Here is a 27709-nt window from a genome sequence, read left to right on the forward strand (position 1 = left end):
AGAGGTGAGACATGATCATTACTGAATATTAAAAATAATAAATGACAGATTTAGTGATATTTTCATAAATTATTTATTTACCACATCAATAAACAGCATGGCAGGGCAAAATATTTTTTCTAACATGGCAACCAAAGAAAGACAGGTGAGAAAGAATAAAACTTAACTGACTTTTTGATGGCATTTTACACAAAGTACTAGTACAGTATCTAGAAAATGTGGGAAAATACTGGCATCATGTACAGTACTTTCTTCTGAAGAAATTATGTTGGGACCCTGAAAAAAATGGATTTCTATAAATTTGACATCAGATGAAAACTTTGGTTGTAAGATTCGGATAATTATTTGTTAAAAGCTAGAAATTTTAAATGAGAATAAGAGAGAAAAGTATTTCTTTGTGCCCCCATTTCCCTGTTAATGCTCTACCTGGCCCCATGGCAAAACTTTGCTAGACCCGCCCCTGCACAGTTAACAGCTGTCAGCTACATAGAAAAGGATCCTGGTGTAAGTTGTCTCTCAGAAACAGTTCATGGCTTTCCTTCAACCCATTCATGTCAGCCAAAAGGTAAACCAGTTTCTCCATCACCTGTTCAGCTCTGATGATTCAGTAAGGACATCTCCTGGTTTTATCTTCATGTTTCCCTCTCACCAGATAACCAAACCGATATCATGACCAGCAGCTTTTATGGCTCCAACAAACATCAGCTGATACTAGAAAGTAATATTAAATAAATTCTAACAACAGCTTATCAAGTTTAAAGGCGCTTCTGCTGTTTAACGCGACCTCCGCTAGTTTCCTCTTTCTGGCGCAAAGCGGGAGATAAACAAGCAAGAGAGACGGGACTTGCGGCAGAAACGCCGATCAGCTGATCATTGATCAGTTTCATGATTGAAGTAGCAGCAGGAGAGGGAGGGGGGAGAATGAGAGAAGAAGAGGCAGCTGACAGCGTAAAGACACAGAATAACTCCAGCTTTTTGTCTTTTTCTTTATTGTAGCTGAAGTACGGGACAAATCGCATTTATTTTCAGCTCAATACGAAACGCGTAATATTAACTCTGAATACCAGAGGATTCCGTTTTTTACAGGATGGTAGACAACTCTACTAATTAACCATATGAATAAAATAAAGTTCACCAGTAACATATAGCACCCACCCAGCTGTATAAAAACTCCGTCATGCTAGCTAGTACACAGTACGAGTTATTGTAACTGACTGTAAAAAGTTAGCACAACGAAAATAAACTACACCTAAACTTGGTTTATATCTGACCCAGATAGACTGCAGGTCATAACTTCTTACCTGAAGCTCATTTCACCTGACAGTCGGACCGGCGGCTGCCATGGGTCTCTCTACCTCCGCCTCCCCTTTCCCCCATCCACCTGCTGGCCTCCACCACTCGCTAATTTTACTGAATCTGTGAAAGCTCCACCATAGCCACTACCAAACAATTGAGTTAATTTTACACGTCTGCCAGCATCTGTCCAATCCGCCACCTTTCACTGTTTACACGGTTACGAAAAAAAGACAACAACAACAACAAAACATCGGCCCTTTTAAAACAAAAAATTACCATCGGCCCACCGGGCAAATGCCCGGTATGCCTGATGGCCAGTCCAGCTATGTATATAAGGTTACTAGTGATAAAGTCAAATATAGATAAAGTTAGTATATAGTGGTGTTTATTTTGAAGGGGGGGGGGGGGCAATTACTATCACTTATTCATTTTTATAACACAGGTCTATGGTTAGATGATTTGCAACTGATAAAGACAGAAATGAAAACATCAAAAAGAAATTACCATCCTTTAAAAAAAACAATTGTCTTCTTTTTGTGTAATTTCTCTATCATTTTATATTCTTCTTCTCCTGGATGTGCTCCTGTTTTAAATTTTTTGTTTTTGAGGATTTCAAAGTAATGGCTCCAGCTTCCCCCGCTGTCTGCTCCAAACCCAAAGATAGTGACCTGGGGGAAAAAAATTGAAGTAAAGATTTAATGTATTGTTTCCACTAGGAGCATTCTATTTATTTGTTTATTCATTCATTCTTTTATATATTAACTAATAGCATTCTTAAAAGAAATCATTATCTCCATGTCCTATTGAGGACATGAAGAATCGGTCTCTTAGTAGCTTGTTTAAGTTATACCACAAAGCTGACTGAGGAGTTAATGAAAATCAGCCCATAGAGCACTTTATGCATAAATGCTGTGATGACAGGGATTCTGCAAAAGGAATAGGGATGGGTAGTATCTTCACTGACAGTTTTAGCATTAATGAGAGCACTCACTGGAGTGAAGGTTCTTCTAACAGTACAACAACCCTAAGCATGCAACCAAGATAACAAAAAAGTGACTTCTTGACCACTCTGTAAATGTCCTTGAGTGGTACAGCCAGATTCCAGACTGGAGCATGACTGATAAGCATTGATAATCACTTCTCAGTCCTGGGATCCCCTAAGTGTCATGTTTCTGGGTCCTTTTGACCCAGTTTTTTTTTTTGTTTGGTTTTTTTTTTGGTGGGGGGGGGGGGGGGGGGCGTTGTGCATTTTTGGTCATTCTGTATTATTTTTGAGTTCACTTGTATTCTATGGTTCCTAGCTTATTCTGTTTAGTATGGTTTATTAGATCTCCCCTTGTGTCTTTGTTCTCTGTCTCACCTGAATGTCTGTGTTTATACAGTGTGAGTCCTTGTGTCTTGTTTCCCCTCCTTGTGTTTTATTCCTTCATATTTCCCTAGTCCATCATTTTTGCTCTCTCTCTCCCTCGCTCCCTCTTGGTTGCCTCTCCTCCATACTTTGATAGTCTCCCGTCAGTGTGCGTTATGTTGTGTTTGCTCTTCCCCTGTCTCTTTATGGTTATTCATGTCAGCTGTGCTTTCCATGTGTTCTCACTTCCCTCATGATCCGTCTGTGTATTTATGTCCGCATCTCCCTCAGTTCCGTGTCCTCATAGCTTTGTGACTCTCCCTGTGTTTCCCTGTGTGAATGATTATTAGAATTCCCCAGTTTAGTTCTGTACGATTTTTCCTTTTTCCAGCAATAAATCTGTGTTTTTTGAGTTCACTTCCTGCTTCTGGGAGTCTGCTTTTGGGTCCTATTCCTGCCTGCACACAGCGAGTTCATGACACTGAGGCCACTTGCCCACTTTGTTGTGTTGCCTTCACCCACCAGATCTTCTCAAGGTCCTTTCTCAGCCCTAGGTATCTAGGGCTGAGGATCTCAAGCTTCTCGTGTTCCCTTTTCCTGAGGTTGCTATCACTTGGTATAACTAACCAATATGTTGTGTCTATCTTGCCGATGTACTCATGGATCTTTTGTTTCATCCTAGTCAGTGGTTCTGACACTCAATAGACCTTGGTCACCTTCCCTTCTTAGGACAGTGTCTCAGGTGGCTGAGTTGCAGCTTTTCCAGTGGCCTCTTCATGGTTCCTATTTGCCTGTTGAAGTCCCTGGTACTTGTGGCTATCCTCAGTGTCTACAATGTTCTGGTAGTGCGATTCCCTTGGTTCTGAGTAGTTTCCCTCTCTTTATTACCATCTGACAACAGTTCTTCCGTCTGAATGACATTCCAATGTCATTGTTGTACATCCAAGAGAATTGATGTCACTCCTGGCATACATGTAACACCTGTCTCATGTAGCTGTGAGTGGGGCCTGGGTCTCAAAGGTGTAATTTGCTTTTGATATTCTCTTGTTCATGCTTATAACCCAAAATATAAATCAACAAGCAACAAGACAAGCATATCAATTGAAATGCACTTCACTTTAGTGAGTGATTCCCAGTAAAAAGAAAAAAACGAAATTAAGTAAAAACATTTGAGTTTAGTGGTAAATTAATATGTAGAACTGATAAAGTGGTGTTCACTACATTTCATTCACTATGATCAGGGGTGCACATAAGTGGTCCGCAGGTGCGCATGCACTGTCAAAATAAAAGACGTGCACCAGATAAGAAGTTGCAACGCGCGCTTGCGTACATATAAAAGACACTGTTTTTGTTCGCTATAGTGGGATTTTCACGGCATATTCTGCACCACTTCTCTGTGCGTTCATCATTTGTTTGAAGCCAGCTCACCTCCTGCAACCACTTTTCCAAGAATATGCGCTTCTTTTGCGGGTTCAGACTCCTTCTGACATTTCTTTGGAAGTGGAGGAACACCAAAGTAATTGCTTAAAGGAGCTTGCTTCTTCGACATCTTTAAGAGTTCTAAACAAATGTCTGTCCTCCTCCAGAAAATCTTATGTACGCAAATGCGCGGGTAGCCCACGCACACTCAGTCCCAGACGTTCTTAAAAATAAAACCCTTGTTGCAGGCCTAAATCATGGCTGGGGTGCACTGTGGCTGCTTCACTTGTAAACAACCAATAAAATAAAAGGCACATGCCAACATCAATATTCAGAGCTTCTGACAATTCAAAGGGACAGGTGGGAAAAAGGGCATCAAGGCTGCCAGCAGGGTTCAGCCACGACACACAAAATCCACAGTCACACTAAATCCACAACTCAAATCAGCAGAAGAGACCATACGAGCTTTGCTTTGACCTGAGATCACTTTTTCAGTAATCAAAATAAACAATTTGGTTTGGCAAAGGCTACATACAGCTTGATGTCATCCAGATTGAGTTGTTGAATAACAGTTGCACTATTCTGTAGTTGGTTTCCATAGCCAGTCTTGTTAATGAACTGGCTAAGGGGGTTTGAGCTTATGCAGAACAACAGTGGGGACAGAGCATCTTGTTGGTAAATGGCACATTTGATAAAACTTGTGCAACTGGCTTGAAGTTTGCCTGTATTGTTGTTCACTACATCTCTATTGAATACACTAAGTACAATTTTCACAATTTCTGTTGCTGGGATCTTAGCTCCACTAGCCACTGAACATTGTTGTTATAGGTTGCATCCTCCTCTCATATGCACTTCCACTTTAGTTAAATCTTCAGCCTTGGTGGGGCTGTTGCCATATTGGCAAGTGGTAAATTTATATATATATATATATATATATATATATATATATATATATATATATATATCATGACCTAAACCAATCATGAAGGTGCTGCTTAGAGTAGCACCTTCATGATTGACATGCCACTGAAGCACCGCAGCACCGACTCCGTGCTGCTGCTGTTCGATCAATTTATCTGTCACGCACGTGTCTCTGCACAGATGTGCAGAAAAGGGAAATGATGCTGGGAATTCCCACAATAATCCAATAACGCACAGCGACGCTTGCACATTCAACATTCCGCCAAGAAAATACTAGGTCGCATTGGTGCGACCAGCCGTTCAATTAAAAAAAAAGTCTCTGCAACTCTGAAAGTCTTTGTGTGGTCAACAACAGACACACATTATGCCAATGTCGTCGTCTAAACCAATTAGAGATAGTCAAGGGCAGAACCTCTTAGATGTCCATGCCCAAGGTAAAATGTTCAGATATTGAAATGTTCAGTTCGAAGCATTTGAAGTACTTCTAATTTTGACTGTCTTTTTACTTTATATATCTTGAGATATTTTAAGTTTAAATTTCCACTCAATGAAGCACTTTAAGCACAAGAACTTTTTCAGTACAGTATTTTTGGGACTACATAATCCTTTCATATTCTCAAAAGTATGCCTTATGTATACATTCTGGTTGTGCTTACTGACTGCAAACTGATTTTATGTGGTACATGGCGCTCAAAAATCTGTCAAAATGATTTAGTACAACTTTGGTAAGCTATGAAAGCGCACCGCTTGATGGATTGTTGGAGCATTACGGCTACCGTAGTCAGGAGCCTCGCAGAGTGATACGTACTGTGCTTTAACATAATATTACCGTATTGCGTGTGTATAAGGATCCCAAAATTACACCTGTTAAGACACATGCTTAGGAAGCAGATTTCAAACTCTATCAAACTCTGGGAATACAGGGAGTGCAGAATTATTAGGCAAATGAGTATTTTGTCCACTTCATCCTCTTCATGCATGTTGTCTTACTCCAAGCTGTATAGGCTCGAAAGCCTACTACCAATTAAGCATATTAGGTGATGTGCATCTCTGTAATGACAAGGGGTGTGGTCTAATGACATCAACACCCTATATCAGGTGTGCATAATTATTAGGCAACGTCCTTTCCTTTGGCAAAATGGGTCAAAAGAAGGACTTGACAGGCTCAGAAAAGTAAAAAATAGTGAGATATCTTGCAGAGGGATGCAGCAGTCTCAAAATTGCAAAGCTTCTGAAGCGTGATCATCAAACAATCAAGCGTTTCATTCAAAATAGTCAACAGGGTCGCAAGAAGCGTGTGGAAAAACCAAGGCAAGGCAAGGCAAGGCAAGTTTATTTGTATAGCACAATTCAACAACAAGGTGATTCAAAGCGCTTTACAGAGACATTAGAAACAAAAACAAATAAAAGCATGATTTAAAATTGATTAAAACAAGCAAACAAACAAACAAACTAATTAACAAACTAACAAACAAACAAAACAGGATATAAAATCAAAACAGATAAAATCAGAACAATAGATAAAATCAGTAGTTAAAATGTAAGTTTTGAAAGGGATTGAAATATATTGAGGACTTATATACAGATGACAAATTTATGTCCTTCCTTCAACTTCAAGAAAAGTTTCAATTACCTCAATCACATTTTTTTCGTTATCTTCAAATAAGGAATTTTGTTCAACAAAACTTTTCAGACTTTCCACTGAAGCCACGAAGTTATACTTACTTTGATATAATTCGGAAAGCAGATTTTAAACATTTGATATCTCAGTTTGTTAAGTGCTTTACAATCCCAGTTGATTCCGACCGAATTAAGAAAACATGGGCTGAAGACCTCGGGGTCCCTCTGTCTGAAGATCAGTGGTCAAATTGTTTGTCCAATATTCAGAAAGGCTCAATAAATGCCAGATATAAACTAATCCAGTTTAAAGTCATTCATAGACTACACTTTTCTAAACTTAAACTTAACCGGATCTATAATTCTGTATCCCCCTTATGTGACATATATTTTGGCATTGCCTGGTTTTGAATGCTTTTTGGAGCTGGATTTTTATGTGGTTTTCAAACCAATTTAGGAAAAAAGTACCACGTGATGGTACATTGGCTATACTTGGATCATTTGCACCAGTCGAATCTTTTTCCTTTTCACAAAAACAGATAATTACAATGGGTATGCTGGCTGCAAAGAAACTTATTCTTTTACAGTGGCGGTCTTCTTCGGCCCCGTGTTTTAACAGGTGGCTTAATGAGATGGTGTCTGTGGCCAGGGTGGAGCAGATAAGATTTGATAGAGAGGGGAAACTGGCGAGTTTTTGTATGATTTGGCAACCATTTCTAGAATTCTTAAAAAACTAACTGATCATAATTCATGCCTCACACTCCGCGTGAATTATTTTATTTGTTGTTTTTTTTTGTTGTTTTTTTTTCTCTTCCTCTTCTTTTTCTTCTTTTTTCCTTTCTTTTTTTTTTCCTTTCATGCTTATAAGTTCACAAATGTTAAAAACAGTAATTGTTCTTGGTTGATTTTGTATAAGCATGTTATGTTTAATTTAAATGCAAAAATAAAATTTGGGAAAAAAAAAATGTAAGTTTTGAAATTTAAGCTTAAAAGTGTGGATTTGGTGCTTTATTCAAATGCAGCTGAGAACAGGTGTGTCTTCAACCTGGATTTAAATAAACTGAGTGTTTCAGCTGATCTGAGGCCTTCTGGGAGTTTATTCCAGATATAAGGAGCATAAAAGCTGAATGCAGCTTCTCCGTGTCTGGTTCTGACTCTGGGAACTGATAAAAGACCAGATCCAGATGACCTGAGGGATCTGGAAGGTTCATACTGGGTCAGCAAGGTCAAAAAGGCGCAAAATAACTGCCCATGAACTGAGAAAAGTCAAGCGTGCAGCTGCCAAGATGCCACTTGCCACCAGTTTGGCCATATTTCAGAGCTGCAACATCACTGGAGTGCCCAAAAGCACAAGGTGTGCAATACTCGGAGACATGGCCAAGGTAAGAAAGGCTGAAAGACGACCACCACTGAACAAGACACACAAGCTGAAACGTCAAGGCTGGGCCAAGAAATATCTCAAGACTGGTTTTTCTAAGGTTTTATGGACTGATGAAATGAGAGTGAGTCTTGATGGGCCAGATGGATGGGCCCGTGGCTGGATTGGTAAAGGGCAGAGAGCTCCAGTCCGACTCAGACGCCAGCAAGGTGGAGGTGGAGTACTAGTTTGGGCTGGTATCATCAAAGATGAGCTTGTGGGGCCTTTTCGGGTTGAGGATGGAGTCAAGCTCAACTCCCAGTCCTACTGCCAGTTTCTGGAAGACACCTTCTTCAAGCAGTGGTACAGGAAGAAGTCTGCATCCTTCAAGAAAAACATGATTTTCATGCAGGACAATGCTCCATCACACGCGTCCAAGTACTCCACAGCATGGCTGGGAAGAAAGGGTATAAAAGAAGAAAAACTAATGACATGGCCTCCTTGTTCACCTGATCTGAACCCCATTGAGAACCTGTGGTCCATCATCAAATGTGAGATTTACAAGGAGGGAAAACAGTACACCTCTCTGAACAGTGTCTGGGAGGCTGTGGTTGCTGCTGCACGCAATGTTGATGGTGAACAGATCAAAACACTAACAGAATCCATGGATGGCAGGCTTTTGAGTGTCCTTGCAAAGAAAGGTGGCTATATTGGTCGCTGATTTGTTTTTGTTTTGTTTTTGAATGTCAGAAATGTATATTTGTGAATGTGGAGATGTTATATTGGTTTCACTGGTAAAAATAAATAATTGAAATGGGTATATATTTGTTTTTTGTTAAGTTGCCTAATAATTATGCACAGTAATAGTCACCTGCACACACAGATGGCCCCCTAAAATAGCTAAAACTAAAAACAAACTAAAAACTACTTCCAAAAACATTCAGCTTTGATATTAATGAGTTTTTTGGGTTCATTGAGAACATGGTTGTTGTTCAATAATAAAATTATTCCTCAAAAATACAACTTGCCTAATAATTCTGCACTCCCTGTAGAGCAGCTGCGGGAGAATTCAACATTAATGAATCAATTTTACTGAAGTGGAGGAAGCAAGAAGAATGAGTTGAGTAAAGTTTGGCTTATCTGACTGTTTGGTTCTGGTATGCCTTATGGTCCAAAAAATACGGAAACTTAGTATTCTTGTAGAAACAAAGAACTTTGTGTTAACAAGATTGTTAGTTAATCATTTACAAATCAATATGGTCTGTATGGACTGCAACTTTTTTTTTTTTTTTTTTTTTAAAGTGAACATATGAAGCTACAGTGTTAAGCTATGTGTTTGAAAAATTTGTATTGGTGCACCTAAGAAAAAACAGTAAGGCGCACCAGTGCAACCATGGCATAAAGTTAGTCTAGAGCCCTGCTTTGTACAGAAACCGTTGTGGATGACAATGGTTTCAACATGTCTCCTGAATGGAGAAACTAGTCGCGTGCATTGCTCAGGTGTGATTTTGGCCAATTCTTCCTAACAGCCTTGAAATCCCGAGGGCTCTGGGGGCCCCTTCTATGAATTCAGAGCTTTAGGTCATCACATAGATTTCAGTTGGATTCAGGTCAGGCGACTGGATGGGCCATTTATTTTCTTTCTCTAAAAACATTTGAGAGTTTCCTTAGCTGTGTGTTTGGGATCATTGTCTTGCTGAAACATCTACTTTATTTTCATCTTCATTATTCTGATAGACAGCAGCAGATTTTTATCAGAAATGTCTCTGTATGTTTTTCCATTCAACCTACCATCAGTTATACGAAACATGCCAGTGCTGTATGCTAAAAGACAACCCCACACCATAATGTTCCGACATCCAAAATTCACAGTTGATATGATGTTTTTGGGTGATATGCAGTAACATTTGACCTCCAAACATGGTGTGTATTATGGCATTGAAAAAGTTTAATTCTGGTCTTATCTGACCAGACTATATTCCCCCTGTCATGGTTCTGGATCATTGGACCCAGCATTTTGAGTTTATGGTGTTTTTCCAAATTCTTTTTTGTTGTAATGTTTTAGTTTTGTATTATTTAGTATTGAGTTAGTCTTCGTATTGCTGCTATGTTTAGTTATATTTCGGTTTCCATGTTGTCTTTTCGATGTGTCTTGTCTCCCCTTCCTGTTTACATGTTTCTCTTCCCGTGTTTTGTTACGTTTTCCTTTTTCTGTCATGTGCGTTCATGTATGCTGCTGCTCTCTCTCCTTCTCCTTCTCTCTCTCTCGTGCCTTCTGTCTCTCGCTCTCTCTGGCTATCTCTCGCTCCTTCTCTGTCTCATCATCCGTAATAGTTTCCGTGTTTCCCTTTTTGTCTCCTCCCTTTGTTTCCCCAGTCTGTCTTGTTCCCCTGTGGATTCCTTCTTCCCAGCCTGTGTCTAGCCATTAATTCTTAGTCTCTGTCTTAGTGTTCCCTGTTTTACTTTGACAGTGTTGCATCCTATGTTAGTGTGTTCAGTTTTGTTTCCTCCTGTCTTCTCATTATTATATTTATTTTCCCCAGCTTTCCCCAGTATTTCACAGGGTTTTCTAAATGTTGTTCAGCAGACTTTCAATGCATTTCAACATGCCTTTGAGAATGAGAACGAGAACAGGCCATGGTGGGCGAGTGCAGCTGATTCCATTCTGTAGCTCTCCACAAGTGACTCTCGGGCAACTCTTCTGATAAATCTTTTCACTCCTGTCTGAAATCCTGTGGGGAGCACCTGGTTGTGGTAGGTTTATGGTGAAATTATGTTCTTTCCACTTTCGGATCATGGCCTCAACAGTGCTCACAGGAACCTTCAGCAGTTTAGAAATTCTTCCTCAAACAATGACATCAGTATGCTTTCAAAAATAAGGTTGTGGAGATCTTGAGCGAGCTTGTTGGTTTTACACATCATGAAATGTTTCTTGTGTGACACGTTGGTAATGGGACACCTTTTTATAGTTTACGAGTTGGAACTGAACCAACTGATTTTAATTTGTACTAAGTGGCAGGATTTCCAGTTACTGATAGATTTCAGCTGGTATCATGACTTAATGATTTTGGTTTTTTTATACATTTGGTAGAATTTTGAGCAAATTTTTTCACTTTGTCATTATATTGTGCATATTGTGTGTGAAATTCTGAAAAATGAGTTTGGAACAATAACAAATGAAGGGCTGTGATACTTCCCAAACAGCCTGTATATTTTGGTATGAAAATAATGTTTTAATGTTTAGATTGAGTTAATGTTAATTTTCAATGTGTAAGTGATCATCATACTTGTTACTTTAGCAGACTTATTGCCTACAGATTATATTCAGACATTTAAATATATTCAGCTAACTGTTAGATGTTAAATAAAATATTTTATTAGAACTGAAAAAATATATACAGGGTGGGCCATTTATATGGATACACCGTAATAACATGGGAATGGTTGGTGATATTAAAGTCCTGTTTGTGGCACATTAGTATATGTGAGGGGGCAAACTCCTCAAGATAGGTGGTGACCATGGTGGCCATTTAGAAGTCGCCCATCTTGGATACAACTTTTGTTTTTTCAATAGGAAGAGGGCCATGTGACACATCAAACTTATTGGTAATGTCACAAGAAAAACAATGGTGTGCTTGGTTTCAACGCAACTTCATTCTTTCATGAGCTATTTACAAGTTTCTCTTTGTTCACAGCCATTGACATGTCGAAGAGGTTAACACGTGAGGAGCGGATCGAAATTATGTTGATATCTGGTGAACGCAGTAACCGGGTCATTGCAGCAGATTTCAATGCAAGACACCCTACAAGACCACCCATCTCCCATGCTACAGTTAGCAAACTGCTTGCTAAGTTTTGTGAAACTGGTTCAGTGTTGGATTTGCCAAAATGTGGACGCAAGAAAACTGTCACTAATGAAGAAACATCAGTGGCTGTCCTAGCTTCATTCAGCAAGCGCCCACAGCGTAGCACTCGCCGCATGTCACTGGAGAGTGGCATTAGTCGAACATCCCTTCGGCGGATATTAGCTACTCACAAATGGCAGCCTTAGAAACTCCAGCTACTGCAGTATCTCAACGAGGATGACCCAGATCGGCGCACAGAATTTGCAGAATGGGCAAAACAAAAATTGGAACAGGACCCTCAGTTCACGCAGAAGATTTTGTTTAGTGATGAGGCAAACTTTAATGTAAATGGTGAAGCTAACAAACAAAACCACCGCTATTGGTCTGACTGTTCTAATGGCATGACTGTGATGCAGTTTTCTGCCTCGCCACTAGAGGGCGCGGCCGTTTTGTGAGCAATGTTTTGACTGGGATGAAAAATGGTGTTCGTGGAGGCAGTGTGAATCATGCTCGGGAGCAGTTTATGTGGGTTCAGTGAGTGTGTGTCCATAAGACTGGTGAGTTACAGGATATTTCTTGTGTAAGAAGGATAGCCTGTATGTTTTATCGCTCTGGACATCCTCTGTACATTTTCTATAAGTTAAGTTATCGCTAAGCTAAGCGGGCTAAGCTAAGCCAAGTTCGCCTAGCCCAAACTGAGTTTGGTTTGAGTTGGTGATTTGTTATGTGTATTTGCCTTCTTTAGTTGGCATCATAGGTGAGTGGGGCACAAGAGTTAAGTGATGGGAAGATGTTTATTTTCTTTTTGCCAAATATGGTTCAGACTTCAGACTATAAGTAAAAGCCGCCAGCTTAGTAGTAGGGCCTATAAGACAAGTATGTGGCTGTAATATGTTATATGGTGATTATTGTTGTCTATAATTTGATTGTAATTTGTGTTCTGTTTTTCCATTCTGTTTGTAGAACCACGCACACATACCCACACCCACATTAAATCTGCCATTAAAGAGCTGAACGATCATCCCCTGTCCTCGTTATTTTCTGGAGGGTCATAGTGGCACTTGACCTGTGCACACCCTGCGATCACCACCGTAGAACTGAACCCATAACACTGACACTATCCCACATTGGATGGATCCCTCCAAGACTGTTGGAATAACAAAAGTGATGGTTTGGTGTGGTATATGGGGTACAACGATAGTGGGTCCATTCTTAATCAATGGAAACCTCAAGGCCACTGGATATTTGAAATTGTTACATGATGATGTGTTTCCCTCTTTATGCACTGAAGCTGGCACGTTCCCTGAGTTTTTCCAGCAAGATGGTGCACCACCACATTATGGGTGCCAGGTCCGAGCATTCCTAGATGAACAGTTTCCTGGAAAGTGAATTGGTCATCGTGGGCCGGTTGAATGGCCCCCAAGGTCTCCCAATCTGACCCCCTTATACTTTTATCTTTGGGGTCATCTGAAGCCAATTGTCTATGGTGTGAAGATACGAGATGTGTAGCACCTGAAACTACGGATACTGGATGCCTGTGCTGGCATTTCTACTGCGATGTTGCTATCAGTGTGTGAAGGGTGGGAGAAGAGGGTTGCATTGATAATCAAACATGGGCAGCACATTGAACACATTTTATAAGTGGTCAGAAACTTGTAAATAACTCATGAAAGAATAAAGTTAGGTTGAAACCAAGCACACCATTATTTTTCTTGTGACATTACCAATAAGTTTGATGTGTCACATGGCCCTCTTCCTATTGAAAAAACAAAAGTTGTATCCAAGATGGCTGACTTCTAAATGGCCACCATGGTCACCACCCATCTTGAGGAGTTTGCCCCCTCACATATACTAATGTGCCACAAACAGGACTTTAATATCACCAACCATTCCCATTTTATTACGGTGTATCCATATAAATGGCCCACACTGTACATCAAACATAAACTAAGGAAATTTCTGAATGTAGTAACCGTTGATTTTTAAATGTCAACTTAATTTTATTTATATAATACATTTAAATGGTAAATGGCCTGTATTTGTATAGCGCTTTACTAGTCCCTAAGGGCCCCAAAGCGCTTTACACATTCAGTCATCCACCCATTCACGCACACATTCACACACTGGTGATGGCAAGCTACATTGTAGCTCATTCAGCTCAAAAATCACACACAGTTACACTGTTCTTGCCAAGTTAAAACTAATTGTTGAATCTGTTTGACTCCAACACTGGCCCTGTACTTGGCATTGAATCAATACCAAGTATGGCATTTTTACACATTGCTATCCAAGAGTTATGTAAAACTACTTTCAGCTGCTCTTTTGACACAAGCGGGTAGGCTCTACATGTTCGGTTTGGCAAAACTTTTAACACTTGATATCCTTCATGGTACCACCTTTAAACACAACCCTAAAAGAGTCTGTGTCTTGTGTGTATGATGTGTCTTTAGCTAGAGTAGTTGCTGCCTTTGGTTTGCAGGTAAATGTGTCAACCATCAGATGTCCACTCTTCTTGACTCTTCTTGAAATAACCATAGATACATTTCTGTTTTAGTCATGTAGTCATCTAAGGCAGACTTTTCTCAGCTTTGCTGGTAAATCAGTGTTTCTCAGTGTTTAACTACCACCACTGTCAGTCAGATGCATAATGTACAAATTGTTTAAAGTGAACATACCTCATCACACATCACTAGGCTGAGAACCACAGCAAGAAAGCCAGTGGATGGATAAGCACCCTTCTTTCCCAGCCATTCTTGATGAACATATTTCATGAAAGCCGGATGGAGGATCCAGATCTATTATGAATCAGACATAGCCTTAAATCTGAGTTCTATGAACTATTACTTTCTGCAATGAATTCACAAAATACTTTACATTAGCACGACTGTAGCTAAAAGAAGCCAGTATTTGTTTTTGGTGGTATGGCTTTGACTATTGACCTGCATGACCTTCCAGGCACATAAATGCCAAGTATGAGAGATTGGGAAAACCATAACAATACCCAATACAGAGCAGAGTAAACAGTAAATACTGCAACAAAGAAAAAGCTGAGGTGCAGGTGACTTGTGAAATGGCTTGCACATCTGTAGCAATAGTGGATATGCTAAATCGGGTTAATAGTAAAACCTACTGTATATGAGATTATCCAGTTCAGTGTGTAAAATCAACTGACTTTGTTTCCTGCCTGAATTAATGGTAGCTTATATGCCAGTTTTGTTCATGTAAACCTAAAATACTCACCAAATCTTTGTTAGCTATCTTCTTTAAGTTTGGAGCACCATTTTCCCTGTTAAAAAGATGAAATGAACTGATTACATAAATAAATGCTAATAATTACCTAAGACTAGCACATCACAACAAAAGATTAAGTTGTTCATATAACAATTCATATAACTTTCTGCACTTTTTGCTGTTTAAAAAAAGAAAGGCTGACCTCTGATGGGTTGTCTCAAAAACTGTTTTGTTTAATTTGGTTGTTCTAACAACAAAAAAAAACCAAAACTATACTGCATTTTTCCTTACAATTAGCTGAAACTATGTTGCAAAGCAGTTAAAATCTGCTATTCAGAGCAAAACAGTTGCAATACAATTTCTAGCAACATAGGTTTTAAGACAGTAGCCCTTTTAGCCTACCCTCGATTTAAGTCCTTCATGAGCCACAAAAAGTCACGTGTTTTGAAAGGAAAAAACAAGAGATGAGTGGTATTGTCCAGTCTAGTAGAACTCTCTGGATACATGACATGATGAGTTGTTTTGGTTCCAACATCTCTTTCATAGCCTTTGGTACGCCCCCGATTCATTCTAAATAATACAGAAGGATACATATTTAGCACACATTTTTGCATTTTAGATACATAAATATACATAGACTTATATTATATTATACTATATTATATTATACTTTTTGTCTCGCAAGAACATTGTTTACATTAGATTTTGTGTTTGTGTTAAATGATTATTACCTTATTACGATATCATGGGAATCAATAAGAGGTCCATAATGCGATCCTCTCAAATTTCCAGAATTCCCCACCACGGCACAACTCCTGCAGTGATCAGGACGAGGTTCTCCAATATCTGCAATTGGTGTTATTGTCTGAAATAGCCTCTCTAGAGTTTTATTGTACAAAGTCAAGTTCTGAAGTCTTGCCCCCTGTAAGTTCTGACAAAGAGGAGAAAGTTATTGAAAAAAAATCAAACTTCCCCACAGAACAAAAATATTATAGAATTTCCCAATGATTACAAGTTCATGAGTCACCAGTAACTCTGGGAAAGACCCTTTCAAACATTTTTCCATATCAGCATCAATATTATGATGCGCCATTTACAACAACTGTGAAAGATCACTGAAGCTCAAGAGTAAAAAATGTATACTGATTTAGGCAAAAATCTTATTAGGCCTGAAGTTTATTTCAGTACTTTAATTTGATATTTAGAATTAGGGCTGATATATATTGGATGACGATATAAAAACGTCTATCGTTTCATTTTACGCTATCATTTGTTTCGTGGTGTTGCAAAATGAACTTTTTACAGCAATATTTTTTCATTGTTTTGATGGTCACTGTAGTGGCTATATTAATTTCTTAAAGTTCTCTCTTTCTCTTATATTTAATATATGTAATATACACTTCGGGCGGACAAGCGCCTGTTTTTATGGTTTTTATGGTGGTTAGCAACAACGACGGTAACACCATCGCGTGTCCGTTTGTTTATGTTCCACATAAACCTTTCACAATAAAGCTCATGATCCTGTTGAGACTTTTCAAAATAAACTGAACCACGCGAAAAAGCAGATTATTTACGCATGAGTAGTAAAAAAGAGCCGCCAGGTGCTAAAAAATAAACCTTAGACTCAAACGTTAGAACAGGCTTTTCTCCGCAGCACGCCGTGTACTAAATACTCACAAAGTAAACGGCAGCCGTTACAACTTATGTCTAAAAATGTATCGTTTCGTGCATCGGTTAAAACACTCGACTCCAGCTACATGACGCGCAGCTGGAAACACTTTCCGCAAGTCGAGCTGTCCGAGATTCACAGAATTTACAGAAAATGTCACATTTTTGTGATTTATATCGTTATCAGGACGATAGAATTCTTATATCTGGATATGAGATTTTCTTCAAGCATATGAGTTGTGCACATTTATGCAATGATAGATTATGAACAGTACTTACACAAACATATACTGTAGATTCAAATAATATTTTTTGTCTTTCAATTCAGATAGAGTCACAGTTTTACCTCAGAGCTCTAAGTTATCATTAGTGAGAACCTCAACCCCTGGGCCTGAACGCTACCCCTTTCTTGAGAGAAACAAAAAAATACTCATTGCCATATTAAGCCATTTCTTTTGACAGAAGTTATATCCAGAAAAACTCCATAAAAGGTTGCAGACCAAAACAATTGCCTTACTGATTGTCTTACTGGTAAGTGGGAATTTGCTCACATGCTATTTTGCCCCATTTAGTAAATCTGGCCCTTTAAAAAAAAATGCCAATGATCCAGTTTTATGCGTAGGGAGGCGCTTTCATATTGTGATATTGCGACTTTCACTAAAGGAACTAAAACAGTTTTCCAGAACTTGTCATTGCCAGTAAATGATAAGGATTTTACCATTCTTCAGGTAGAAATACAGGAGGATGAAGAGTGCAGTATATTTAAAAAAATAAAAGATAGTACAAGGTGCTTTAAATTTGTGTAGTTTGTTTACTTACACAATAGAGGAATATTTGTGCTTGTTTTTTGGATGAAGGTAGACCGTGTCATTTAACAGCAGCAATATGTTGTTAAATGTCATGACATACTTGAATATACTGCTCTTTAACAATAATAATACCTTTAACATCACCACAGAAGCCAAAAAAGTGATATGTTGATTTTTTTTTTATTATTTACCTTCCACCAGAGGAAGTCTTTCTCTGAAGGTATATGTTTCTGTGACAGAAAGGGTTCAGGAGCTTCACTGATGATGTCATTAAACCAAGGATCACTGTCTCTTAGACATTTCTGACAGCCACAAAGACTCGGCTCGCGATGACAGAAGGTATATCCAGAAAAACTCCATAAAAGATTGGAGACCAAAACAATTGCTGTGATACTCAGTAGCGGGAAAATGCTAACTCTGGATCTTCCCCATTTGAAATACATCTTGGCAGAGTTCCAATCTGAGAACAAATACATGTGTGAATGTGAAAAATAGGACTAAGCCTTTAGAATACAGTAATAGAAACAATAACTCTTTACTTATAAATATTTATAGTTTGCAGCATATTAACAGCATTGCACTGGAATGCACAAAATTGGATAAGCATAAAAAGTTGGTTAGTGTCCTCTTATATTCATGGCATTTGAACAGATAGCATTTACCAGCATAAATCACCTCCCACATTATTAGTTCATGTAAGTAACAAGATCTGTTGTTTGAAGTTGAATAAAACAGTATGACACCCAACAGAATGGAAAACACACAGTACAAAATATTTCCAGATCTTGGTCAGATTCTGCATTTGCATGAACTGTTTATCTCATTGTTGTCTCTGCTTACCTCTGTTGCTGTTGAAAAACTCCCATTCAGTTAAACTTTCATTGTGGTTCTGGTGCTGATTAACCTAAAATGAAGTAACATAGCAACAAAAACAACACAATGATTAAAAAGCAAAACAACTCAAAATGGCACTCATTAAAATTATCCCATTTGCTTCTGAAGAATTTGACTACACAATATGAGGCCACTCTATTTGAGGCAGAACAAGATAAATTGCTAAACTGTTAGAAAAAATAGGAAAAAAAGAAATCTGGGAAATGCATACTAAATAAATGCAAACACACTTCAGAGGTTCGCTACAGATTAGTGTGAGATAAGACAGAGTGTAAATTTAATGCATCTTACCAAAAACACATTAAAAAACCAGGAATATGAGTCAAGAAGAACTTGTAGGATATATCTATTAAGCTATCCATGTAGCTACTGTCAGGGTTCCTGGGTCGGTGACCCAGTATTTTCAGTTCTTGTTCACTGTTTATCTACTGCCTGTTCCACTTCCTGTTTTATTGTGTTAGCCTTGGTCTGTGTGCATTATGTTCAGTCCTCTTCCCATTAGTTCATTATGTTCAGCTGTGTACTCACCGGTCTCTCATTATCATTATCACCAGTCTGTGTATTTAAGCCCTCTGTTTCTACCCATTCACTGTCGTGTCATTGATGATGTCGTTCAGTTCAGTTCAGTTCAGTCAGCCAGCCAGCCAGCCAGCCAGCCATTCATTCATTCATTCATTCATTCATTCAGTCGTCCAGCCAGCCATTTTCTACCTCTGTTCTGTTCATCCACTCCTTATAATAAACCTTCACCAGTCTTCACCTACCTGCGAGTCCTGCGTTTGGGTTCCTTCCTCCTCGCCTCCACACACCGCTGACAGAATGACACGACCCGTGCCACGAAGACACGTTTGGAACCCAGCGGACTCGGACCTCTATGAGCGGCAGGAGGTAGCGCTCTCCTTGTGGGCGGAAAAGCTCAAGGAGAGACAGCGGCTCTTCGCGGAGCGAGAGCACGTCTTCGAGGGCACTCGCTTGGCTCTGGGCGGGCCTCGGAGACGCCGCGTTCCCCCACTTGCTGCCTCACCTGCACCGGAGCATCTGCCGCGGAGAGTGGACGTTTCACGCCGTGCTTCGGCCGCTCCCTCTCTCGCCACTCCGCTCCACGCTCACACATCACCTGCCTCATTCACCGGACCTTCAACCTCGCCACGGCACAGCGGCTCCGCCTTCCACCTCGGCTCAACAGAGGCTCCCGTGCCAGAGGCTCGGACGTGTACCCCGCCCGCTTCCTCCTCCCGGAGAAATCGGCGCACACGCCGCCATAAAATGGACTATTTCCAGCAATTCCCGGTGGTGAGTTCCAGTGACTGTTTTCCACCCTCATTTAACTCTCCACGTAAACCCAATAATAAACCCATCTCTCATTCATGGGATGTTTCCCTCCTGGAGGATTCTGTGGACTGGGAAGATTTGTTCTGCTCCGCTCCCCCAAAGACTGTAAATAGTGGTGGCAGTAGGACCAGCATAATCCCTGAAAAACCTGGCAGATTCACCCACCCAGTCGTTATTTCCACCCCTATCCGTCAGCCTACACCCAAACCTGTGTCAGCTCCCAGGACGAGGGCAGCTGTGACCCAGTCTACCTCCACACCCGCTTCTGTTTCTCGGGTGGGGGTGACTGGTGTCCAGCCACCTCCCGTGCCTGTCCCAGCACCCAGGCAGAGGGCAGCCAGAACCCAGCCTGACCCCCCTAGAGGCGAGGAAGAGCTAACCGGTTCACCTGCTACGTCACCACTTCATCCACCTCCTGACCCAGCCTTTCACGCCCTCGCACTATCCCTCGTTAGATTAGCTGAACTGTCCCCTGCCCAGGCACCAGCCTTACTAGCCCAAGCCGTAATTTTATCTCCGTCATTAGCTCAGCCATCAGCCACACCAACCTCGGCTCCGTCGTCAGCCTCACCTACCTCTGTTCCTCCTTTAGCATCCCCACTCCAGTCAGTTCCCTCACCTGCTGTTCAGCTTTCAATTCAGTCAGTTCCCTCACCTGCTGTTCAGCTTCCAGCCCAATCAGTTCACTCACCTGTAGCTCAGTCTGCTCCCATCCAGTCACCTGTAGCTCAGTCTGCTCCCGTCCCCCAGTCGCCCGTCCTCCAGCCTGTCCAGTCTGCCGCCCAGTGCCCTGTAGTCCAGTCGCCTCCGGTCCTCCAGTCAGTAGTCCAGTCGCCCGTCCACCATCCTGTTCAGTACCCAGAGCCTGCTGTGAGCTACCCTGCTGCTCAGCCAGGGGTTTCGAGCTGCTCACAAAGGAGAAATCAACAATATTCAACATTTGGACACCACGGCGCCAGCTGCTAGGCCCAAAGCTGGAGCCCACCAAAACAACTCCCTGATAACGACTGTGTGATGACTATTCTTCCCGTCCCACGAAGGCCACCTGGGTTGGCTGGCAGACTGTTTACTTAGCCCTGATAGAGCGAAGGACACTGTCTCCGCTGAACTCTGGACACGCATACACATACACTTACACTGATAAGCACGCACTCATCCCCCTCCCTTCCAAACGCCTTTGATGCTTGTTTCCTGCGGGGGGAGATAGCGGGTCTGCGCACCGCGCTGAAATGATAGCATGGTGTAGGACGACTGCTGTGTTCCTTCGTTTACCCCCCACCCCCCTTTCCATCCCCTGTGGCTTGTCACGTGTTCTACTGTTGTGCTGTGGACATTAATGTGCTCTCTGTGCAGAGGAGTTTTTTTTGTTTCCTGTTCTCATGCTGTCCTCCCATAGGTTGCCCAGCGTGTGAAGAGGTCTCTTTTTTTCCTCTTGTACCTTTCCCATTGTTGTGTAATTTTTTTTTTTTTCAGTGTTATTCTCTGCAACGCTGCCGATCTCTGACTGTATTCCCATGTGATGTCTTTGTTGTGTGTGTAAGTCGGGGGGGGGTCCTATTCCTCTGTGGGGCAACCTGCATATGGCCAATAAAGCATTCATTCATTCATTCATTCATTCCGCACCCGCTGGCCCGGCCGCTCCTCAGCCAGGGGTTTCCGCACCCGCTGGCCCTGTCCTGTGTGTGCCAGGGGCTCCAGTGCCCCACTGGTTCTGAGACCGTTTTCGCTGGAGGGCCCGAGGAGCCGGTCCGGCAACCTTCCTCGTCAGCTGGGGGTTCAGGAGAACTGCACCAGCCTCATGCCTCGTCAGCTGGAGGGCCCGAGGAGCCCGTCCGGCAACCTTCCTCGTCAGCTGGGGGTTCAGGAGAACTGCACCAGCCTCATGCCTCGTCAGCTGGAGGGCCCGAGGAGCCCGTCCGGCAACCGTCCTCGTCAGCTGGAGGGCCCAAGGGGCCCGTCCAGCCTCCTGCCACGTCAGCTGGAGGGCCCGAGGAGCCCATCCAGCCACCACCTGCGGCTGCCTTGCTGTCACCTAGCTCTGCTTCTGCTTCGCCTGGTCCGGCCTCAGACTCTGCCTCGGCCTCTGCTTCTGCCTCGCCTGGTCCGGCCTCTGACTCTGCCTCGGCCTCTGCTTCTGCCTCGCCTGGTCCGGCCTCTGACTCTGCCTCAGCCTCTGCCTCGCCTGGTCCGGCCTCTGACTCTGCCTCGGCCTCTGCCTCGCCTGGTCCGGCCTCAGACTCTGCCTCTGCCTCGCCTGGTCCGGCCTCAGACTCTGCCTCTGCCTCGCCTGGTCCGGCCTCAGACTCTGCCTCTGCTTCGCCTGGTCCGGCCTCAGACTCTGCCTCGGCCTCTGCTTCTGCCTCGCCTGGTCCGGCCTCTGACTCTGCCTCGGCCTCTGCCTCGCCTGGTCCGGCCTCTGACTCTGCCTCGGCCTCTGCCTCGCCTGGTCCGGCCTCAGACTCTGCCTCTGCTTCGCCTGGTCCGGCCTCAGACTCTGCCTCTGCTTCGCCTGGTCCGGCCTCAGACTCTGCCTCTGCTTCGCCTGGTCTGGCCTCAGACTCGGCTTCTGCTTCGCCTGGTCCTACAGCTGCTCCTCAGTCTCCGCCGGCTCCCGTGCCGCCTCCTGCAGCTGCTCCTCGGCCGCCTTCTCCTCGTCGCCGGCGTGGTCGACCACCGGACCGCCTTCGCCTGAGTGGCCGCCGTTGCCTTCCGCACGGCCGGCCCCCGGACCGCCTTCGCCTGAGTGGCCGCCGTTGCCTTCCGCACGGCCGGCCCCCCGAACTGTGTCCGCGTCGCCGCCGTTGCCTTCCGCACGGTTGGCCTCCCGAACTGTGTCCGCGTCGCTGGCGTTGCCTTCCGCACGGTCGGCCTCCCGAACTGTGTCCACGTCGCCGCCGTTGCCGTCCGCACGGTCGGCCCCCTGAACTGTCTCGTCTCGGCCGCGGGCCACGTGGCCGCCCACCTGAACTGTCTCTTCTGTACCATTGATTGATTAATGTTGAATTCTCTCACAGCTGCTCTATTCCCATGTTGTTGCAGTATATTAATGACTAACCTTGTATTGTGGATGGATTATCTCAGCTGTTCTCCTCTGGAAAAAAGTTAGCGTTCATCCTCCAGCTTCACTGTGTTTATGTTATGCTAACATAGCTGTGTTGCTAGCGATCACGCAGCACTAGGGATGGGTATCGTTTAGGTTTTATCCGATACCGGTGCCAAATTGGTACTTTTTAAACGGTGCCGGTGCTCAAACGGTGCTCAAACCGGTGGCTTAAAGAATGGAGAACACAAAATTGGTCCAAAAACCTCTCATGTTCAGCTGTTTTTTGTAAAAAGATAACAATGTTAGCCTTTTCTGCAGCTATGGGGCATATATGGTATCACTCTTGGCTGGAAGCAGCGCTTAAACAATGGAAAAAAACACAAACTTTGTCCTAAACCTCTCATGTTTAACTGTTTTCCACTTTTTCTTTGGTCATTTTAGCCTTTTGGCCAGGGTGAAGGGAGTATCTGCCATCAAACAAGAGGACAGCCGCATGTAGCTATGATGATGTTTGCTAGTTCACCTTACATGCATTAATGTAATAACGTGGTTAGCCTACTCAACGTAAATTACACACGAACAACATTAAGCTACTCACGCAGAGAAGAACGGCTGCTGCTGCCATCATCATCCGTCATCATTTCTGCTACACTGGCAGGGCTAGGGGCCAGGACTCTCCTCTTCGTGTTTTTGGGGGATGTTGCATAACAGACAACCCACCCGCAGTAGATGTGCTCGGTGTGAGGTCTCGCAGCAAGCTATCAAATACGGCGCATTTCTGGGCTTTTAAAAAAAACGCTATGCGTCGCCAGGTGTTTCATCGGATTTGAGGTGTTACCTCCTTTGACAGTATCACAGTATCAGCTTAAAGCACTTGTTGCAGGCTGCTGAGTTTGCATATTTTGCTGTGAAGTACAGCCAGACTTTTGACCGCTTCGCCTTGGGCATTTTTAATCTGTAGCTCTGCTCTAAAAGAACGTACGTACCTGGCCCGCCTACTATCCTCGGAAACGTAAAATGATTGGCTAGAAGTGTATCACAGCTCAGGAAAAAAAAGCACCGAAATGAAGCACCGAAATGTGCGCTGCTTTTCGGTCTGGTTACTACCGTTTATGTCAGAACCGGTGCCATCATGGCACCGGACACCGGTACCCATCCCTACGCAGCACATCATTATATACCAGCTAGCCCAACTTCAGTAACCCTACAAACATCACTGCTATTTAGTTTTCTGTCTTAATTTATGTTGGAAGTGATGGCAGAGCTGTACGTTTTCATTTTTTCAGAACTCATCATATTTATAGTGCGGAAAATATGGTACATCCCAATGAGATATAAAGGGGTCTTGCCTAAGTATTAATGAAAAATCAACATTAATGAATCAATGGTATGGAAGTGGAGAAAGCAAGAAGAATGAGTTGAATACAATTTGACTTATCTGACTGTTTTGTTTTGCTTAATGTGCCTTATAATCCAGTGCGCCTTATGGTCCGAAAAACACGGTACATTGGGCCCCTTTGATGCAGTTATTTCTGACCTCTGCCACTGTTCTTACTGTGATGTTTTTTTTGTTTTATTTTGTTTTCACATTGATGTCTTCAGGTGAAACTTTGGGTATTTATTTCAACCAATTGTGTGTTTTTGTCCTCATCCAGCATTAAGCCATTCTTTATGGATGTCTCTCTGCCCAGAGTGTGTCACATTTTGTGTTTTAGTTTGCAAAATACTTCTTCCAAAACCTAATCTTTTTTTTTCATTGACATGCTTCATAAGTGGCTTCTATCATCCACAAAAATAGATTTAATAAAATTATTAAAAAATAAAATAGTTGTTTGGGGTTTTTTTTCAAGTAAATTTTAAAATAACTATTTGTCATACTAACTAATTTGACTTAAACACTGGAAAGCAATTTATTTAATATTTACAAAACAGTAGTGTTATATGATATTTTTGAATTAAGATACAGATTGAAGATGAAGTGTCAATAGTACAGAAGAAAGGACTGGTAATAATGCGTTAAATTTGCTTTCTAAAGTTCTAAAGTTCTAAACTTTTACTTTATTTTGTGACCAGTATGACTGCTGACATGTTAAAAGGTTTGTCAGCTGCTTGCAATAATAATAGCTGTTAACTACTGACTAACGAATACAATATGCATATTTCATGGTTTGTGAGTGATTCAGTGGTTTAGTAGACAAAGAAGTCAACAGTGACTGTGATATAAACATATCATCACTATAAAGAGGTCTCTAAATAAGTAAAAGTACTCTATTATTAAAACTGATGATGATTTGTATGCTATTTACGACACTGACAAATGTTCAAATCCGTCACAATATTGGAGTAAAAGAAACACTTCCAAAAAAGGATACTAGCATACATTTTAATACTTCCTAGATACTGAATTTTTGAATTAAAAATGAATAATACTGATATTAAGCCATTTATTAGTTGTGTAGCAATGTATATACAACTCCAATTACACTATGGATTACATTTTTAAGGTACTTATCTACCTATTTATTATAATCTGGAAGATGATAACTTTGTCACAGATGGCACAGAAATTGACCCAAAAGCAGACACAATGCACAGAAGCGATCGAGTTTACAATCAGTTTGTTTACAATAACATAATCAAAGTTCACAGTGAGAGTCCTGTCCGGGACAGAACGCCTGAAACAGGAGCCAGAGCGGTTAAACAGTGAGAATTGAGCTCTCCTTACTTTTTTGTGCAGAGGCGTATTAAATCCCAGTTCTTTGTATTCTTTACGGCCAAAAAAGACACAAAGCTCAAAGTGGTCAAACTCAAAAAATGATCTTTAATTTTACATATTCCGGAATATGGAGACTCAGCAGACACACAGACATGTCAGCCAAAGTCTGAAGCAAAACAGGAAGCTTAGTCATTTATATAATTCCTCTAGACGTCACACACACTTCAAGTTTAGATCAAAGACTCTGCTTACTTTCACTTTCTGGCTGCAGGTCCTATTTTTGCAAAAGCATAGTTTCCTGTCAGTACTTTTAACTCAAACTCAAAACTGGCCCTCTCTTATACATAAAACAATATAATCAGCAGATAAGCATTCAGATTATATATTACTTTTATATAACTTTGTCAGATCAGAGGCTAGAGAGGACCGCGCTACCGTTCATTGTTTGGGCAGAACAAAGAAACCTGTTCAACCTGCAAAAAAAACAGTTGAACTCCCATCCAGTCAGATGGCAGCTAGTTTTTGGTCGATTCAGTTTCACTTTAAGCTATGGTGCTTAAAGTGAAACCTGATGCCTTGTCTTAATTTGCTGAAGTAGAAAGTATCTTGTAACATGGAAAATCAAAGACTACACTGTAAAACCCAACAGTGCATCTTACTAAAAGAAGTAAGTTGTTCTTACTCAGTTCTGAAAAATAGTTAAAGTAACTTTCATGAATTGTGTTAGGTAGACCCAAAAGTATACATATGTTATAATAACTTTATTGTAATAAGTACACATGATGTTTTTGTAATGTTTTAAGTACTGTTGCTTTAAACTGTTTAAGTAGTGTTAATTCATTTGTATTAGTCATCATCCACAGCCCCGCCCCCAGCGTTTTGCCTGGACTTGTTGGCCATGAGACACTAGTCAAGAGAAATTTTGCAAGAGTGGAAAGTACAAGATAAACGTTATTTTTATGTTTTTTTGTTAATGCTTACTTCTAGCATACAAAACGTACATTTATCAGACTGCTTTGTTTTAGTTGCACTTTGTTGTAATTTATCATACTACTTTGTTGTAGTAGCTCGTAACTTAGCTTGCCAGCACACAATTCCCGCCTAGCGCTGTATGAAGTCTGCCTTCACAATTTAAAAAATTAACGGTTGGTGGCTTGTTTCAATCAAATAGTTGGTAAGTAGTCTAATTTTTGCAAACTGCATGGCACAAAACTTTTGGTAAAATCAGTGTTTAGGCTTTTCTGACTCTGAACTTTATCAAGTTCAAATGTAGCCTACTTTTGACACAGTGAAAATAGTAGAAGATTTATTTAGTGTTCATTTTAAGAGTTTACTGGACAAGTTCACCTTCACAAATTTAAAATATGATGGTTAGTGGCATTTTAGTCGTGAAATAATTTACCTTTTCAAAGCTGCACTGCACCAAACCTAAACGTTTCTGACTCTGTACTTTCCAAGGGTTAGCCTATTGTGTACTTCACTTATGTAAAATTGCTTTATTATTTTATAACATTTAGAGTAGTTGACCAACCTGAATTGAAAATGAACTGTAGTTACTGTTTTCAAAGCTTGTGTTATCCAGGTTGACTGTTTTTAAGTGAAGTAAAAGTCTAAAAGTAAAAACTGTTCTGCTAGCATTCTGTCCTCATGGCTTTTGTGTTATTACAGTCTGACGATTGAAGGAGCAGTAGCATGCGAGAGATCATCCAGCACTGCACTAAAGACGGCCAGTAAAGATGATTTTAAAACGATTTGGCATCAAAATGTGGAATTGCAAGTTGTGTAGTTTTTCTACTGCCATAAAAGTCATGTTGTTGAAGCATTATCGGCTCAACCATGGTCAGTACTCCACAATTTCACCCTTACCCTGTCTCTACAACACATGCATGTGTACATTTAGTACATTTAATTCATTAAAGATACACATGTCAAGAATGCACACTCCCACACAAAGAAAAGACGGTTCTTATCTAGATTTGAATAAATATGGATTTTGTTGCCCTGTGTGTAATTTTAAGCAGCCATTTATTGAAAGCCAAATGTTTATCCATCTGAGGGGGCATTTAAAATGAAAAGAAACTGTTCCATGTCCTTTCAAGAACTGCAATTTTAAAACCAATGTATACTCAACCTTCAATGCCCACAAATGCAGAGACCACCAAAATTCAACAAGTTACAATGAAGGCATTGTGCAAAGTGTTATAAATGTAGAA

General features: G+C 41.4%; 1 protein-coding gene and 2 long non-coding RNA genes across 4 annotated transcripts; 1 reads left to right on the top strand and 2 right to left on the bottom strand.

Moving 5' to 3' along the window:
* Positions 1-1390: 1390 nt before the first annotated feature.
* On the bottom strand, positions 1391-25673 carry LOC120726631 (CMP-N-acetylneuraminate-beta-galactosamide-alpha-2,3-sialyltransferase 1-like). Of its 2 annotated transcripts, XM_040020351.1 has the most exons (8): positions 25506-25673; positions 18352-18415; positions 17703-17971; positions 15766-15965; positions 15437-15604; positions 15044-15089; positions 14479-14598; positions 1391-1964 (listed from the first exon to the last, which is right to left on the bottom strand). In XM_040020351.1, exons 3-8 carry the CDS (start codon positions 17952-17954, stop codon positions 1797-1799), a joined length of 954 nt encoding a protein of 317 aa, XP_039876285.1. In that variant the 5' UTR covers positions 17955-17971; positions 18352-18415; positions 25506-25673; the 3' UTR covers positions 1391-1796. The 2 variants fall into 2 exon arrangements, with proteins under 2 accessions (XP_039876285.1, XP_039876286.1); XM_040020352.1 differs by lacking the exon at positions 18352-18415.
* On the bottom strand, positions 2521-5722 carry LOC120726636. Its single transcript, XR_005694353.1, has 2 exons — positions 4032-5722; positions 2521-3986 (listed from the first exon to the last, which is right to left on the bottom strand). It is a non-coding gene; the product is annotated as an uncharacterized LOC120726636 (long non-coding RNA).
* On the top strand, positions 3399-27551 carry LOC120726635. Its single transcript, XR_005694352.1, has 4 exons — positions 3399-3409; positions 10717-10723; positions 18125-18133; positions 26124-27551. It is a non-coding gene; the product is annotated as an uncharacterized LOC120726635 (long non-coding RNA).
* Positions 27552-27709: the final 158 nt, after the last annotated feature.

Source organism: Simochromis diagramma, unplaced genomic scaffold (genome assembly GCF_900408965.1).
Source record: "Simochromis diagramma unplaced genomic scaffold, fSimDia1.1 OVJJ01000753.1, whole genome shotgun sequence".
In the NCBI taxonomy this organism is placed as follows: Eukaryota; Metazoa; Chordata; class Actinopteri; order Cichliformes; family Cichlidae; genus Simochromis; species Simochromis diagramma.